The sequence below is a fragment of the Oryzias latipes genome, chromosome 24 (assembly GCF_053564925.1).
Source record: "Oryzias latipes strain Hd-rR chromosome 24, Olatipes_Hd-rR_3.1".
Lineage (NCBI taxonomy): Eukaryota > Metazoa > Chordata > Actinopteri > Beloniformes > Adrianichthyidae > Oryzias > Oryzias latipes.
In genome coordinates this window covers 6,529,602-6,548,283 of record NC_136260.1, presented here as the reverse complement: position 1 = coordinate 6,548,283, position 18,682 = coordinate 6,529,602, and the positions used below count along the sequence as shown (strand labels likewise).

At 41.4% G+C, this 18,682-nt stretch overlaps 1 protein-coding gene across 3 annotated transcripts in view; it reads right to left on the bottom strand.

The window, feature by feature from the left end:
• Positions 1-18,682, bottom strand: part of map3k5 (mitogen-activated protein kinase kinase kinase 5) — a 100,748-nt gene that overhangs the window by 32,337 nt on the left and 49,729 nt on the right. For all 3 annotated transcript variants that reach the window (XM_078942572.1, XM_078942571.1, XM_023952698.2), the window contains 8 exons: positions 17,404-17,597; positions 16,672-16,840; positions 14,547-14,653; positions 8,073-8,243; positions 5,380-5,492; positions 2,858-3,017; positions 1,102-1,258; positions 909-1,016 (listed from right to left, as the gene is read on the bottom strand). In XM_078942572.1, the coding sequence (XP_078798698.1) occupies positions 909-1,016; positions 1,102-1,258; positions 2,858-3,017; positions 5,380-5,492; positions 8,073-8,243; positions 14,547-14,653; positions 16,672-16,840; positions 17,404-17,597 (1,179 nt within the window). The remainder of the gene's footprint in view (positions 1-908; positions 1,017-1,101; positions 1,259-2,857; positions 3,018-5,379; positions 5,493-8,072; positions 8,244-14,546; positions 14,654-16,671; positions 16,841-17,403; positions 17,598-18,682) is intronic.

Sequence of the window (18,682 nt, the reverse complement as noted above, 5' to 3'; positions counted from 1 at the left end):
ACATGGCTCCACAGTTGTGCATCTCAGTCTGAGTTACAGGCGACTGATGGTGAGCATCAAACGCCAGCGCAGTTTGCGCTATACTTAATGTGAGCAGACCCTGAACCACAGCTGCACTGATTACTGAGGTGGTCTAGACGTTCAGGGGATAAACCTGTGTTTTGTGGTTCCACAGAGAGCGTCTCTTTAGCCGAATGTAGAGCAGTTTGACCTACTTTTAGGGTTTCACAATAACCACTAAACTTGAGGTGTATTGTGCACGCACAAACATGAACCACAACCAAAAACTGTCATGGATAATCCATTTCAATTCACCATTCAACTTCATTCAAAACTCAATTAAAAATCAAATGATTTTTTTTGTGACAAATTTGCATTCTAAACCATTATAGAAAAAAACATTTTACAATACTCACAAGAAACTGGACAAAGGCAGAACTTTTTTCAACAAAAGTATTCATTCCTACATAAAAAACGGACTATAAGTTGTTTTTTGCTTAACAAAAAAAGCAAAAAGTTATTTTGAGAACACATGTAATTAATCATTTGGATAATTTTTTTTACATTTTGTGTAAAAGATCAGTCAACTTTTTAATGCTCCGTCAGAATTTTGGGGGAAGCACTGCAGGAAAGGAGTTTTATGTACAAAGGAGACAGAAATAAACCCGCTTGTAGTATCATGTGATCATCATTTGTGTACCTTCACTAGTCCAGACATTTCTTAAACTTTCATCATTCACACATTGTTGCATTCATACAATGAACCTTTTTCCATTTTTTCTTTATCATAAAGAGCCCTTTACATTAGTTAAAGTCTATTTTTCCATAAAGCCAACGGACGAAACGTGTCAGTGTGAATCCTAAGACCTTTACAGAAAGGTTTTCCACACAAAATCATCATGACCTACCTTGTCATCGGGAGCAACATGCCAGATTGAGACAATATTGTCCTCCACATCTTTATTTATGGACAAATATGAAGGCTGGTAAACTTTGGTCGGTTCCAGAATCAACACCTAGACATGAAAGTCGATAGATTATCAATGAGAGATCAATTTCATGCAGACAAAACCTACTGATTTGGATTTGACTGTGACTTGCAGGGAATCGGACGGCGGAAACATCTTTTTTGGTTGCCTCCACCAGAAAGTCCATCCAAAAGTCCACCAGCTCCTGTTTGTTCTGGGGTGGTGGCTCTGAGCAGGGCTTTTTGAAGTGCTGGTAGATCAAAATGGTCTCCACCACTGAGCGCAGATACCTGGAACAGTAAAGGAGAACAAAAGTAGATCGGTCTTAATCAAAAAAACAAATAAATATATATATACTATCATTTGAAACTTATCATAAAGATCCTATTGGACATTGTTCTGTAACATAAGCCTGTCGGCTCACAACACCTGTCATTGATGCCCGGTTTAAATAAAACGCCTGGCTTGAGGACACGCTAAGACCAACAGACATCAATCTTCTTCAAGTGCAGGCCATCTCAATACGTCTTTGAATAAATGCCAGTACTGTACTTTATTCATTCATTCATTCATCTTCTTAAATGGTTTTGCCCCTTTGGGGGTCACGGGGCTGCTAGAGCCTATCCCAGCCACCCGTGGGCGAAGGCAGGAGACATCCTGGACAGGTCGCCAGTGTCTGTCACAGGGCCACAATAACACACCCATGCACACTCACATTTCACACCTATGGACAATTTAAAGTAACCAATTGACCTATGACTGTACTTTCATGTATCCAATCTCACATGGTCATGGATACGGAGAAGTTTGGAGCCTTTTCCATAGGAGGGGACTTATTGGGTTGATTTTTTTGTGCCAAGTTTGGAATGGAGCAGGGCAGTGCTGGCTGCATCATTGACAAGAAAGTTTAGTAGAAGTCTACTATTCCTGTTTTTCATGCTTGTGGTAATGCTTTTGCTTTATTATCATACTGTTGTACTGATAATTTCACTGAAACTCAAAATGTTTATCTGGTGGTTTTGTTAACATTTTCTGGCCGTACAAACAATACCATATGGTATTTTACCCCCAAATGAACTCTGTTTACCCATCACCAGTCGGTCTGCCAGATGAATAATAGCAGATTTTCCAACAACCGCTGGTCTCCATGAAATGCAGCGGACCGTATTGGATAACATTTGGTATCTTTTGTGTGTGTGCCCAATCCAGTCATGGAATTCTTCCTCTCATTTACACACACTCTTATGCATCCCTTTACCCATCTGACCTTGCAGCCTCTGATTGGCTGAGCACACCTGATTCAGGTTTCAAGCAGTAGATGAGGCAGAAAACAAGTAGGATATGGAAGCCTGCCCAACTCTTAGAATAGAACTATTCCAAAATCCCTGCTCCCCTTTTCCTCTTTGGCTGTCTATACTTTCCACCACAACTTTTCTCATCTGCGTAGGTGTTTATTCATTTATCCCTCTACTCGTTCCTGTTCCTTCATTTTCTCTTCTCATCCATTTTTCTTTCATCCATTCCACATTCTTCATCCCTTTGAACTCTTTGTCTGAATCTTTTTATCTCCATTTAAAGGAATCTCGTCCTGATTACCATCCATCCGGGAACACAATCCAATCTTTCGCTTTTAATTGTTCACACTAGCTAATTTTTTTTTTAAGTTTGTTGACTTCATGAAGTGCTGTTGGGGGCGTGGCCTATGCCAGCAAAAACTAGAACATTAAGGTTTTTATACAAGGAGATGTCGACCGTTTACAGCATTCCTTTAGTAGTGCCGGATCTGTTACAATCTCATAAACTCTTGTGCAATCCTTTTAAAAGGCCTGGCCCTACAGTAGAAAAATCTCTTTGGAATTCTTGTTTTGTTTCATGACATGTAGGCTCACCAGACGGGGGCTTTGAGTTTGAAGAGTTTCTCAGACGCGTGGATGACCCTGGTGTTGTCACAGGCCAGTATGCTGGCACCCAGGAAGAAACCCACATCCCAGTAACTCTGCAGCTTGTCCAGACTGCCTTTTTTCCCCAGGAGGCTGCTCAGCTTGACCCCTGAAAAACGAGAAAAATCATGTGGTTTTGTGTTTTCCCGTGGACTGGGGTATCGTCAGGACAAGCAAAACAAAACTTCAGCGTAGTGCTGAGGTAAGCAGCTGGTCTGCCTGTCAGTGTCAGCTGGAGAAATCTGAAGAGCCCGCGATCACATGGAAAACTGTGGAGGCAAGCTGTGTGGTGGGGTAAAGAGCTCGGCTTTGGTGTGGGAGCTGAAGGCTGGTTCCCAGGACTGCCTGCTCCGTTCAACATTCCTGAGCTTCACTAAACCTCAGACTTCAAGGAAATGGCAACATGATCAGGAATTGTGCTGGCATTGTGCTGGCATTTAAAGATTCATGTAAAGATTTTTGAGGGTTTCTCATTGAAGTTCTCAGTGTTCAACTGTTTGCACCAGCTCATCAGCATGCCACCGTCAGAGAATCATCCAGACAATTTAAAGCTTGATAAACCACATGGACTGAAGACATTAGAGGACTGGTTCCTTTGCAGAGACAAAAGCATCCTCTGTTCTTGGACGGCTCTCTACAAGAATTTAGGGTGTTTCTGTGGGAACTTGTGTGGAATGCATACTAGATTGTAAGGATTTGTCTTCATGAAGTGGCGCCCCTGACTGAAAACCTTCCAAAACACGTCATTCCACCAGATTATACCCCCTCCACCACATGCCTCAAGCGATAATCCAGCTTTAGACATCTCTTAGTATTAAAACAAGGGGTAAGAGGCTGCCAACCCATCCAGCGCATGTGTCTGTTTGCATTGCAACCAACATTAGGGCCAGACACACAAACTCTGCTGCAAGCCATGTGCTTTTGTGGTTTTCTAGAGTATTCTGTGTTGAGTGGCGCCATTATGAAAGCTAGGAATCAAGTCAGTCATGTTCCATTTATGCTAAATTGATCCTGGGGGCAAAGTCTGTTTACCCTCATGTTCTTTTGAAATACCCCAGACTTTTATGATCTTGGTGTGTATTAGGTGTGAAGCCTAATGTAGCATCACAAACATTAAACGTTGATGTAAGGCTTTGCTACCTTGACTCTAGCATTAGTTGTGAAAGAACCGTTGCAACTGCAGCAGCAAACATTGCTATGTTAGCTTTTGTTACCATAAAAACGCAAGTTGGTAACAAAGATTACTAGGATAACCTTTTGCTGCATTCACACCGAACGGGATTCGCGCGTCAAATTCATGTTGGGTGCCTCTCTTTTTTTGGACTAGCATCAAATTCAATGCTTGTCCAAAAGATGTAGTCGTGGACACGTGTGGGAGGAGTTATTGCCAAAAGTTTTAAGCCTCAACGCCTGATGGAAGCATTGACTGCATATCTCATATTCAATGCATGAAAGACACCGATGACGTCGAGAGATCAGGTTTATTTATTTTAGGGAGCTGTACAAAATCTCACAAGCCCCTTTCTTTGGGCTTGTGAGATCATTCATAAATTCTCAGAGAACGATGACGTTCACCATCTACTGCAGGAGCTGCACCTGAATGACGGACGCTTTCAGTTTGACGACTTACTGTACTGCATTAGTCTGAGGAGGGAAAAATGAAAACTAAAATAAAATTAAAGGATCTTTTTGCTATCGTCTTAATGGAAAAAGGAAAAAGAAAGTTTAAAATTCAGGAGAAGAAAGATCAGCTTCTCCTCCATCTTGGTTTTGGACTTCCCCTGTAGGTACCATAACCGTTCAGCCTGGAACTTCCGTTTGGGGTCCATTCGACTGAAAGTAACGTCACACTACGGTAACTCCACTTCAGCGTAGAGATCTGCTGGGGCTCTACAAATTTTCATTTCACTTTCCCTTTTGTAACCTTGAGTTATTTTCCCTCATAAATTGTGTCTGACAATATTCTTTGTCATTTTTATAAAGAGATTTTGCCACAATCCGCTTTTGATTTCTGTATAAGTTCAGCCATGGCTAAAAATGTTGTTCTTCCGGGTCCGTTCTCCCAATAATAAAGCACTGGGCGCACGGATTAAAAAAACTATACGGGAACATGCATTCAAAAATAATCATAACAATTATAAAGGCACGTTTAGAAGACAATCTCGGTTTATGTCGGAGCTCTGTTTGTTTACAACAGACTTCATAATATCTTCTTCTAAGGTAGTATCGTAGTTTTTCCAGACCAATCGCATAATGTGACATCAGCACTAGTCCCAGGACCCCGGACGGAGGTTCCAAGCCGAACGGTTATGATACCAACACCCCTGCTGATCACATCATTAACACCTCACGCTTAGTTTTTTAGGTCCACAAATGAGCCTAAATGAAAGTCAAAGTTTAAAATGAAAACTTTTCAAGATGGAAACACCTGACCTAACGTGATTTTCCATAACATTCAGGTCGGAACTCACCGACTTTGCGAAGCTCAAAGGATGTGTCGAACTGGTGTCCGGCTGCCAGCAGGAGAACAGCATAGTTGATGCCAGAGTGTAGTGTTGGTTCCGACTCAAAGCCCTTCTTAAACCTGCAGGGTGGAAAGAGAATTAGGCTCAACAATCTCTATCCACAATATGGGTCATTTCAACCCCCAGTATCCTTAACAGATTTTAAAAACAAATATGGCGATATTGATCTGGGGCTGCAGAACGCTAACGAGACGCTGCAAGTATCCTCAAATCCCAAGAAATTTCATTTTTCTAATGAACGATCTGTTCTTCTGCAGAGAGGCGTGATATTGGAGGCCTGTGCCAAGTTGTGGCATGAAAATAACAAGCAGATGGAGCTTGATTACCCATGCAGCATATTCAGTCAACAGAGATTGAAAACGTGTTAAATGCAATTTCTACACCAACTAATGAGTTGAAGTCCCGTTATCTTAGGTCAGCGTCGTGTGAAAGTTTGCTCTAAGGCATAAACATTGGTGCTTCTCCACACCTCGTAGTGAACTTTCTGCTGTTTCAACCACTCTGGTAAGAAAACATTGAGGATCTTCAGAGGTTTTCATTGAAAATCCATGAAAAAGTTCTTCTTATTTGGGAACTGGACTGTAGGAAATTGTACTGTAATGACAGAGAAGGACTTTGGCTACTTTTGTCTATCAAAGTTCCCTTTAACTCTTCTCGTCTCCGCAGTTACGTGAACTTCAGGTAAATGATTTACAACCAACTGATCACCTTTGTAACCTTAGGTATTTAGGGGCTTTTAAAAACCATTTTCAAACTATATATATATTATTTAAAGCTTCTCTAAGGCAAAAGTTTCCCATGTTCTAATCCCTTTTTGTAAATATTAGAATTCAATTTATAACGAGGTTTTAGTATTTATTGTTTTTTCAAGCAGCTTTAGTTACTGTGATGATTGCAACACCAACTGTTGATTTATTTCTTGATAACTTTAGGTACCCTTTAGGCAGGCCTGGATTTAGCCGGACCCACTATGGGTGCATCTGGAATTTTGGGGGGAGTCTGGGAGTGCTGACGGTTTGGGGTGTCATGTCCCTCCAGACCCTAAAATGCTTAGGAAACCATGCTATCATCATAGCAGTTCATCTAGCCATATACTGTACAGTATCTCTGTCCTCCTTTGATCCACTTGATACTGTATGTCTTATCAGCTTTATGTTCAACGCTTTTCCTGACACTATGTTTTCCACAATGACACATTTATTTACCAAAGATAAATCATAAATATGAGGGTAAATGACAAAGTTTACGTCAGCAGATCTGAATAAAGTGCTTGGCCGATGAACGGAGTATCGGGTTACCATGTTTTGCACTATCAAGAACGTCCGGTCATATTCTGAATTTTGCGCTGTCAGCAGCCGACAGCATTAGGAGTTTATCTCTGCCAACAGCTCTTATCTAGGTCAGGAAAGTTGGAAGTGTTTTGTTTTTGTTTGTAAGAATCTCAAATGACCTGCTGAGTTTTATGACAAAAAAGGCCAAAAAACACGAAACAGATAAAGCGGTAAAGAATTTAGAGCAACTGGGACTTCTGTTTTCTGCAAGGTTTTAGACCAACTCTAAAGAAATTGTTTAAAAAAATGTAGAAAAAAAAGTCACATGAAAATAAAAATAAAAACTATAGCCAAAGAAAGAACATACATTATTATCGTGTAGTTTGCAGTTATCTCTATATAACCATTCATATCATATTTGATGCACACATTTTTAAGACCCCCAGCTCAATGGCATGATCCAAACCTTCCTTTTAAACCCATTGGATATAATTTGGTCCATTTTTTCTGCCCTGTAATTTATCATCATTCCACTAGGGGCAGTAGAAGGGCTTTTCCTGCTCATTTCAAAATGACTGCTTCCATTAAATGTCAAAAACACTTTTTGCGGGAAAGTTATTGCTAATATTCAAAACTGTAGGATGAGAATGAAGCCGATTCCAAATTCCTCACCTACCCTTCTGGCTCCTTTCTATTGTTCCTAATGTAGGGGCATTTGGAGCTGTAGTGGGGTCTGAAATTATTTTTTAAGGGGAAGCTATAAGGACTTAGGGCTGGAAATCCCTCCGCCGGGTGGGTAATCCGCTTCGCATTGTGAGAGAAGAAACACATTTCTGAAGCACAGAAGTTTACCATTTCTTTCCATTTTAGAGTGAATTACACAATTGTTTTTTTCAATCAATACAACTTTTGTCTTAGATTTTCAAACACCTTATCACCATGTAGTTGCTGGCGCTCTAATGTGCTTATTAATAATAGACAACAATATACAGAGATGAGTATTTTCTGAAATGATCTATTGATTCTTGTCATTGTCCTTATGTAGATCTATCGTACTTGTTTCCTGTTAAAAGTGACTGAGGATAGCATTGTGTGAAATTATTAATGGATGTCATGGCTATCTTTTCTTCCCCGTTTCATTCAAATCAGTCTAAAGTCGGAAGCCCAAAAACACATAAATAGTCCCCTCTTCCTCTTCTCATTAGCTGTTTTTAACTTTCAGCTTAGAGGCACACAGACTGAGGAACAATGAATTCTGTAAAACCTCAATGTTTGTTTTGACTCTTGCCACTGAAATTGTGATTGGACGTGTGTGTGTGTGTGTGTGGGGGGGGGGGGTCTCTAAATAAACCCTGCTCATGTTCTCACCAGAGCATGCTGCTGTCTCTGCTCTGAGTGTCTGTGAAGTGAGACTCCAGGAACATGTCCTTGTAGATCCGGCCCACCAGGCAGTAGATGTCCGAGGCGACCTGCTCATCTGCGTCCACCAGGGGCAGCATAATGTCCAGGGCTTTCTGCCTGTCACCTGGAAGGTTCCTCCTGTTCTCACACACACAAACAAAAACACAAGAGGAAGTGAGACAACATCCACCTTGATCTCTTCTGGTTTGATGAGACCAGGAAAACTGAACTCAAAGGATGCCTTTGTTAAAGGGATGGGCTGATTTTCAAACCAACTGTAAGCACCTTTTTACAGTTTCAGTTGGAAAATTTGGTCTGCTTTGGGGTTTTATGTTGTTTTTCTTTTGAGTGACTGAACCTCAGTATGGTATTTTTTTTTACTTCCAGGTCAGAGCTTTCTTTGGACATTATTGACAGGTGGCCCGCACAAAATATCAAAGCCGTAGATTGGTTGGTGAACCCCTAGGGCTGGGGTCCCCAACTCCAGGCCTCGAGGGCTGGCTTCCTGCTGGTTTTCCCAGAAATCCTGCCTTATTTGCTGCTAATTACCTTGATCAGGTGTGTTTAGCCAATAAGGAGCTTCAATGGCATGTTGGTTGGAAAACATGTAGGACACCTGCCCTCGAGGCCTGGATTTGGGGACCCCTGCCCAAGGGCATAGATTTTTATGCATATTTTTTCTACTGTCAAGCTATAGGTTGCAGTGGGTAAGTAAGGGTGAAGTAGGCGAGATACAGGCATGTTGCATGAATTTTTCCTTTATTTATTCACTGCCCCAAACCCTGCATGTTAGTGCTGTTGAAGTTTTTGGGCATCCCAACGGCACTTAATTATCCCCTGTGTGCAGCATTTGTGCATGGTCAGTGTTGGAAAATATAATCTGTCGCTTTGAGATTACTTTCCTTGTTGCATGTTCAATAAAGTCGAGGAGAAAACCACGGGATTCGACCGGATTAAGTTTAACAAATTTATTCCCTAACAATATTTCTAAAAACAGAGTAAAACAAAATAAAACAGATCATCTGGGTTCCCAAAGTTTCAGAGCTTACACAGCGCCGAATTACAAACGTCTTAACGTGTCAGCCTGTTGGGAACAGCGAAAGTTCCTCCGTCCAGCTGTTTTAACATCTCGGTTTCAGCCTCCTCCTTCGTAACACAGCATGGCGTCTAGACTCCTCCTCTGGACGCTCGGATTGGCTGGCAGGGAGCCTGCCTACTTCTGTCAGTCCATATTAGGAGTCAGCATCCGTTTCCCGCGTCTGAAGTCACCTCCCAGACTGACATGGTCCCGCAACCAAATGGCTCCCTAGGTGGCCCCCCCATGTGGCCGGATCTTCTTAACATACAGTAGACAATACACCTTTGTTCCCCACACGGGAGCAGATGCCTGTGGCGATTCCCAGGGATGGAAATCAGTCTCAGAGATGATTGATTTATGATCCAAGTCAGACCTACAACCAAATGGCCTCAGAAGATCAAAGACCGTTTTCTCCTGCAGGGGGTTGAGATTGGAGCTGCAGCATCACAACCTCTTTACATATGCAATGTTCAGGAAGCCCCTTTGAAATTTCAAAGGAACCACACACAGTAAACCTGAAGGAAACCTTCAATGAAATAAAGATAAGATAAAAGCCTAGGAGAAATGAGAACCACAAAAAATAAATTCCTTCATCAGTAAGCAACCAGTGCACACGCCTTACTAATGACTAGAGCGTGGCGAAAGGGGACCATACTCATACGTCATGAGTGCTTGAAATTTACATTAGCTTTACCAATACTTCACTATACACTTAACTATACATTTGAAAATTGTACATTCCATTTTTATGACGTCCCTTGACGTGGCCATACGAGCCTCCAGGGAGCTGCAAGACACAGATGCGCTCTAAGATCCAGCCGGTCCTGTCTACTACCCTCCAAGGGGCCGCACCACCTAAAAACCTGCAGCACCTGTATGGGTGCACGTGGCATTAAGTATCATCTGCATAGAAGTTTTTTTATTCATAGTCGATATATTTCAGTCAAATGAACCCAAACATGAGTCCTGAGGTACACCTTTGGCAAGTAACGAAATAGATGAATTTGCAGTTGTCATGATAATTTCAAAGACATAGAATCAGGAAAGATCTGAGCTGTTTTTTTTGTTTTTTTTTACCATTTCATTCTAGCTTCTGTTATTGCAGATAACTCATGATGCAACACAAACAGGAATTGTTCATGGCCTTTTAGTGAATTTACTGCTTGGGGTGTTGCACTTAAATCAGAACTGCCCATCCAACTCTCTGCACTATTTGTCCATTACCTGGATCAGGGGATAACAGATTCTGATTGACAAAATACCTCATCCTACGGTAGTAAAGGGTTAGGTGCAAACTGAGCAGAGTGATGATTTTGAGGACAAGGATTGGTTAGCTCAGGTTTTTAATTACTCATGTTTTTCCCCATAATAATTACAGTATAATTTTGGACGTGATGCCACAATTAGATGGGAAAATAAATAATTTTTAAATAAAATGACACACTGTACACCGTCTACAATAAAAAGAACATGAAAATGTTTGAAATAGAAAAAGTCAGACTTTTCACAGTCAAATGACGAAACAGGAGCTCTGTGTTCCAGATGTCTGGGAGCAGTTTGTTTAATAAATGTTCTAGAGTCAAGATGGGAAGCAGAGAAATGTCAGGAGCTTTGATTATGAGTATTTAACTACCGCCATGAGGTGCCATTTCAGGTATGCAGTGCCGCATAGGAACATTAACACAAACTATGAGGAAATAAGAATTCAAATCTCTTTAATGAGTCACCCATTTGAAAACAACAGGAACGCTTTGCCTTTAGATTAACAATGAGAAAACAAACAATCAGGCTTGAGTAATAGTCATTGATAATATTTCCCAGAGTCAATGGAATTACCAATTTAGTGTTCTAGCCAGCTAATATTACCTGTAAGTGTTTTGTTATTTGTATCCTCAGGTGTCAATTTTCTCAAATAACAAAAGGCAGTCTTGCACCACAGACCAGTAAAAACTATTAAATAAAGATCCACTAGACATTGTTTTATTTCAAGCCTCCATTGTACAGTCCTGCATGTGGAGCAAGTTCTGGAAGTTGTAGTTCCTCAGATGACCACTGGAGGCTGGCTTCAGAGGGGAGCAATTTCCAACTTACTGTTGTGGTTAAACAATCAATTTATCACCTTAAATAAACATATTTATGATCTGGTTTTAAAGCTCTTTCATATGTTTATTACTTTGGATTTTATTCATGTAGGTTTTTATTCTTATTGTCTAGAATCCCGAGTCACGTCAGATTATCTGTGCAATTTTTTTTAGCAAAAATGCAAATCAATATTGTACAGTGTGAACAAACAACAGAGAACTCCCAACTCTTTAAGCGACTTATTGCAGAATCCGTACGTTCTCATAATTGCTGCTCTCCGGGGCATGAAGGTTAAATCCAATGCAGGAGGAAACTGTTATTACCATGGAGACTGTCAGGAGGAAAGAGCTCACACGGCTGTAGGATCTGCCCGCTTATCACACAGCTCTCCATTTCCATCCCCCCCCCCCTTTTTGTAAATACTCAATCCAGCGCTGATATGTGACAGACTGCTGCTTATCGCTCAAACATGTTAATTCTGAGGCTGAGGCTGAGGCCACTCCGTCCACGTTCAGCAAAAAATATGTCGGGTAACCAGGATTTCTGTGTGGTAAATGCTGCAGGAATGACCACTAAAGTTGGATAAAAGATGCCTTTGCTTTTAAACAAAATCTATTTCAACAAATGTATTACTACTAATTATGCAATTAAACAATTCTAGATAAATGCATCTGGAGTTGTGTAAGCATGAACATTTCTATTAAATATTCTAAAATTGACCTTTGATTAAATCTTTCCAAGCAAATCTGAATATTTGTCTTTTCATTCTAACGGACTTCTCCCAGTTTCTTTTACGACTGACTACAGTCAGAACACATACCGTAAGAACAATGGACGAATCGCGGTGTGACGTCACCCATAGAACATGCCTTTCCTCTGGCTCTCACAAAATGAGGCAAAATCCCTCACCATTGCTTCCTGATACGGGCGCTGCCATGTTGAAACCAGTCGACAGGGATTGGTCCGGTCACTCTAAGACATCGTATCCATGGCAATGGCAGCAGTAGTTGCCATAAAATGTTTGCCACTGCAAAAGTTTTCACAGCTGGCATTTAGTTGAATTTTGTGTTAGAACCCATTTCCAAAGTAGATGTTAAAGTAAATGTGTGCTTTGTTAAATACTGTATTTGTAATTTTTGTTAAAGAAAGTGAGAGCAGGGAGAAAAAAATCTGTCAAAAACGAAAATTGGAATGAAAAAAAATCAGAAGGCATTTCAAGGAGACTGGCTGTTATTCACCACACAGATGGAATGGTGATGGGTAAACAGAGTTCATTTGGCAATAAAAGACCCTGTGATACCACATTTACCACGGGCAGAGTGTCCCCCACCTTTGTCCATCCAATGCTGGGATAGGCTCCAGCAACCATGCAACCCCATCATGGGTCTGCTCCATTAAAATTAAAAACAATGTTCAATTCTACAAATACATCTTATTTATTACTTTGTGACTACCTTTGCTGCTGCTGACAGAACTAAACCCTGGAATTTCCACGTAAATCCTAAAAACACAACAACAGCCAGACACCAACCCTTTTTGACAGAGGCCCCTCCTTTTGATTGGTTTTTCTGCCTAAATTGACCACAAGATGTTTTTGCAGCTCCGACTTACAAACACAGCATTGCTGTTAAAGCCAGATTGCAGTACACGGGAGTCTTGGCAGAAAAGGCTTTCCATTTGTTGCCAAATTACAGAGCAGCATGCTTTACTGCTGACTGAGGCAGCTGCACGCTGAAAACCGCAGGAAGTTTACAGGAAAAGCAGCTGGTGTGAAGCCGGCAGCCAAAACCTCCCGTGTGCTTCATCCAGAACTTGATGAAAAAACATTATTGGCATTTAAAAAGAAACACACACGTTTGGGAAAAGGCTATATTAAGATTTTAAAGTTTTTACCGCCACTGTGCTAACAGAAAGGAAATTCTATGAAAAAAACCTCTGTGCTCGTTTAAAATATGCTAAAAGCTACAAATACATTCTTTGGTGTAAATTATTGTACTAAAAATATAGAGATTTGACCAAATTCAATTCTGCATTCTGATGTTTTTGAGCCCTTCACAACAGTAGATGTTGCACAAAGGTTTAACGTGATTTGGTTTTGGATGAAGAAACAGATCATTAAAAACTAGAGTGCAACCTTGGCAGTAAATCTAGATGTAAAGCTCTACAGTGGCCCCTCATTATGTCACAGTTCATCTTCCACCGTTTCCGCCCCCCACACACGGCGGGAGCGGCGGGTTTCTAAACACACTTTGAGACAAACTTTCAGCAGCAAATTTGATGCGTGTTAAAAAAAAAAAAGGCGGAGGACGCGAGTTTGATATGCAAATTACCCCTCCCTGTCCTCATAAAGGAGGGGGGGGGGCAATCCGTGGCACACGTCTGTGAAGAACCGGGGCTAGAGATCGGTACATCTCACGGATCAACAGCTAGTAGCTTCCTGCGGGATCCGGTGTCAGAGCGTGTAAAAAGTGAATAAAATAATGAAGCTCAGAGACGTCAGCAGCAATGCATTTCACTACAACTCCCATGATGCATTGGGTTCATGCAACGGCATCTCTTACTGTGCAGCAGTTGATCGTCGGTTAGCACAACAAACGCAAACCTCTGTTCTAACAGTCTGCAAATCTTCTTGATGAAATCAGGACAAAAGGTTATTTCTCCTTCAAGGTTTTTTTTGGAGAACAAAGGAATTACAGTCAGAGATTCCAGTGTTTGGTCCAAGTCATCTTCAGAAAAGAAAGAATAATGTCTGTTTTAAGGAGAAATTCTATTACAGACTTCATTCACTTTAGAAACGCTTGAAGTTAAGTTTAAATATAAGTAATAACAAAATCAAAGAACCTGGATTAAGGTGAAGTATCCAACAGACACGTTGAAGATAAACTGAAACAATTTAATCCACCAAAAGTAGAGAAAACATTTTTACAAAGTTAAAACTAATACAACTTTTGAAAAACAAAACATGTTCATGTTTGGCTTTGAAACAACACCAGGAAAAGTTCAATAGGAGCCTCTTCTTCTACTAACACACTTGATGGAGGAACCTTTACCCTTTTTGAAAAAGGATAAATGTGTCAAACATATCTGTCAGCAATTTCAAGGCTCGTGATTGGACAGTTAAATATCAATTAGTCACGTTTCCATTTAACCCTTTAACACTGGATCACTTCAGACATGAAGGGGGGACTAGGGAGACTAGAACCTTCAAAACTGGACCATTTTGACCCCAACTGATGGACATGAGCCAGTGGTAAAACATAGACCGTCTTAATGCGTCTTACCGGTTCAGAGCGAAGGCGTAGTTAAACTTCACATGGGGATGAGCCATGGGGTCGAAGGTTGGAAGCTTTTCCAGAGTCTCAACCAGCTTCACGATAGACTCATAGTCCTGGACAGGAAGACAAGAAGATACCATGAAGCTCCTGCTGCTCCGCTATGCCGGTAAGAATGATGGGAGTTCCCAAAAGCACAGAAAGGAGGCTTCAAATGTGGTCTTCTCACAACTCATTCTATTTTCTTCAGCACTTAAGGTTTGCAAAATGTTTTAAAGATCTTCAACGCCTTTTGGTTACATGGTTGATGAAACTATGGGATGCCTTTTGTGACCTAGAAGGATTTGAATGCTTAGTGCCATCACAAAGCAGATAAAACATTTCACACCAGTGCGACCTCCAGGGCTCTACAGGCGTGGCAACTCTATTTTAAAGGAAAGTATTGGCTTTATGAAAAGAGGGGTAGGAGCTGAAAAGGTGGTTAGCGCTTTCGCCTCACGTTATATAAGGTTCTTGATTTGAACCGGAGTGGAGTTTGTATGTTTTCCTCGTGCGTGGTTTTCTCCGTGCACTCGGGTTTCCTCCAGCAGTCCAGAAACATGCCTCATAGGTCAATAGCTGATTCTACTTTGTCCCCTTAGGTGTGACTGTGAGTTTGTGGCCCTGTGACAGACGGCCAACCTGTCTAGGCTGTACCCTGCCGTGACCCAACAGTCGGTGGGATAGGCTCCAGCAACATATACGATATACGTCAAGTCCATTGCACCACAAGGGATTCATCGGGTTCAGGAAATGGAATTTAGTGAGAGATCTCGGTGTACAGTAAACCCTTGTTTTTCGCGGGGGTTACGTTCCAAAAAGAACCCGTGATAGGCAAAATCCGTGAAGTAGAATCCTCTATTTTTTTCAATTATTATACAATTAAATACTCTATTATACATTGAAAAGAAAGAACAAACCATTTTACAGGCTCATGCATTTGTTTCACAAATAAAAGTACTTTAGAAACGTTTTTTCAACAAATAACTTCTATACTGTACTGTCAAATAATAATTTGAAGCAATGTGAACAGAAGACTTCAAATCGTGGAAATTAGCCCCGCCCCCCGCGACCCGAGTATTGGATTAAACGGGAGAAAATGTAAAATGATTATGAAAAAAATACAAAGTACAGTCGGACAAACAGTGACTCAGGTGTATCTCACTGCTCTACAGACTGAGCCGCTGCATCCTGACTCCGCTCTGCAGTGTTTTCTTCTTTTGAAGCCCGCGGTGCAGCTGTGTTTGTTAGGGAGAAGAACATAGTGATAGGCAGTTGTTGTCGCTCTTTTTCTATGGGTTTTAGAAAAACTCGAAATCGCAAGAGAATTTGCACCTACGTAATGTAAATTTAGCAAGCTGTTTTACGTATGTGTACATATTAAACTGCAACGTTATTAACGTGCAGGTAGAGAAGAAGCGGAGTGACTTTTTAGCCAATCAGAATGCAGAACACGATGCACAATGCAAATCCGTGAAAAGTAAACCGCATTATAGCAAGGGATCACTGTAAAGTAAAAAGGCAAAAAATATTAATCTTTAATGGATTTCAAATTCCATATTTTGGGAGCAGCCGATTCAATGCCCTGACTCCGCAGAGTCAGAAAATGGGGATAAGCGGATAACACCTCTGTAAGGTATGGAGGATCCTAAAAGCTGCCAAAAAATCCCTAAAAATGAATCCTGATATGTTTGTTTGAAGGAAAATATCAGTGAAATACCCACATGTGTTGTTTAAGAGCCGCGCAGCAGCATGCTATACCCTTGGTGGTTTTAAAGGGGTTAATTCCAGAATGAGGCTGCTGCCATTAAAAAATGACGGTCTTGATTTCAGCTTTTTGCTTCAAATAAAAGAAAGTGGATTACCTCTGGCTCTAATCTGACTGTCAAACCTCACTTCTGTGTCCGCCAAAAAGTTTTTGATCATGGACGACTCTCCTTAACAAATAAAACCCTGATCTTATGTTCTGTTCTAATCAGAAAGTGGTCCTGCAGGGTTGAGTTTGCTCTTTTTCGTTGTGGGAAAAGCCTTTTTTTTGCTGTAAAAACACAGAAAGAGCTGCCAAGCGGAGTGGATGAGGAGCATCTGTTCACACCTGGATGTCTCTGTAGGTCAGCAGCAGGTTGATGACCACGTCCACTGAAAGGCACTCCACGTTGTCCAGCCGCTGCTGGATGCGGTTCAGCTCGGCCGCCAGCTCCACGCCGCTGTAAAGGTCTCGAGCTTTTCGGATCTCATTCAGGATCGTCTCGCGAAAATACTGACTGCAGAAGGAGAAGAGAAAAAAAAAAGGCATTCATAGGTTTGTTATTCATGGCTTTGTGAACAAAGCAATTAACAGCTGATAAAAACATCCTTTTGTGTCCGGAGTTCCACAAGGAGCGATTGTAATGTTCATAAACTTTATTGAGAACTGTTGTGTAACGGCAGATAATTTTCCACTGAGACGCCATTTCCTTTTTGTTGCACACAAGCTTTGAAAATGCTCCACTTGGAACTCAATAACGATAATTACAGATCAAATTTGCCTTAATGTGATGTTTTATGACTGATGGAAACCAACAAACAACCTATTGCAGAAATGTCTTTCATTGTTCTCCATCATGGAACCAGAGGCAGACATCCTCAATGTCTGAAGTGAAACTGCTGCATCTATAATGAATTTGTGAAGCCATTTACAAGAACTTCTTTTTTTGATTCTGTCAAAGAGGATGTTTGAGAATGTCAACATCCCCCTTTTTTGCATGCATACAGTGCTGAGCTACCAGGTGTTATAGAATTGTATGCCTTGGTTGCTGCACAGGTCAGAGTTGTGCGTCGTTCTTACTGAGAGTTGGCCTCGGACACCCGCAGCAGCTGGATGAAGCGGTCCAGCAGCGGCATACAGATAGGCCCCAGCAGCATCTCGAAGCTGGGCTGCATCAGCTCGGTCAGGCTCTTCATCAGGCTGCTGTCGCAGCAGTACACCTTGTTGTGGGGTGTGACCATGTAGGGAATGAAGGTGTAGTTAGCCGAGCACGTCTGTTGACAAAAGACGGGAACAGCTTTAGCCATCGAGACTAAAACCTCTTTTCATTTCAAGTCAAACATCTGAGTTGTTACGTATTCAAAGCCATCACGTGGAGCAGGAAGTGATTTATAATTGGAGCTTTTCTAGAAACGGGGACTTGAGCGGTAACTTGGACTTGAGATCCAAACTGTAAAAAAGAAACAAACTGCAGCCAAGACCTGAGAGATGAGACTCGAACATGCGGTCGGATACCTAAAATGGGACTTGGAGGGGGACGAGGACTTGAAACATGGCATGACATTTGTGGCAGCTAACTTTCTGTTTGCAAAGCGAAAGCAAAGAAACCTTTTTGGTTTAAAAAAAAATCCTGCATGTCAAAGGAATTGGAATAGTGTTGCTTTCACTGTTGGCAAGAAAAAAGAAAAGAGGAAGTGAAACAGGGGTGCGGTTTGGAGCAATGAAAGTCATATGTGAATAACGACTGCTGCAGCGGCAATGCAACTCTTTCAAAAATACATTTTTGTTTGCGACAAAGACTCAAAAGATAATAAAATACTGCCTCTATGTTTAGCTCTTCTTTCTAGCAGCTCGTGGCATCATGGAGATCACATGATAGCTTTGTTTTCTGTTTTTCAGGACTGGCTGACCTGACAGGCGACTCGTGTCAGAGCTCAGGCATATGTGAGAAGTAGAAATCACCGGGGATCATGTGAGTCAGCCGTTCAGTTCGGTTGACTCATGATTCATCTGTAAGAAATGTGAGGAGCAGAATGTCTAAGCTTCAGATCCACATGACCGATCTGAGCTTCCTTTGTTTTGGGTTTTTTTTTAGAGTCTGCAGCTGAATGAGGGGATGATTAGAGGAAAGTTTTGATTGACAGGCGGCTCATATCTTCAAAAAGACTGAAGTTAAATTCTTTTGCATTCTCTCACAAGCTACTTCCCAGTCACTTCCTGTTTGAAAACAATACATTTATCTTTAAACCGTGGATGTGCAGCTTCCTGGTGAGTTATTAGCTTCAGCTCTCTGCCTCAACTGCAGCTTGATGAGTTTGGACCCCTGCCATCCCTCTGACAGCCTGTAATGAACTCCAAA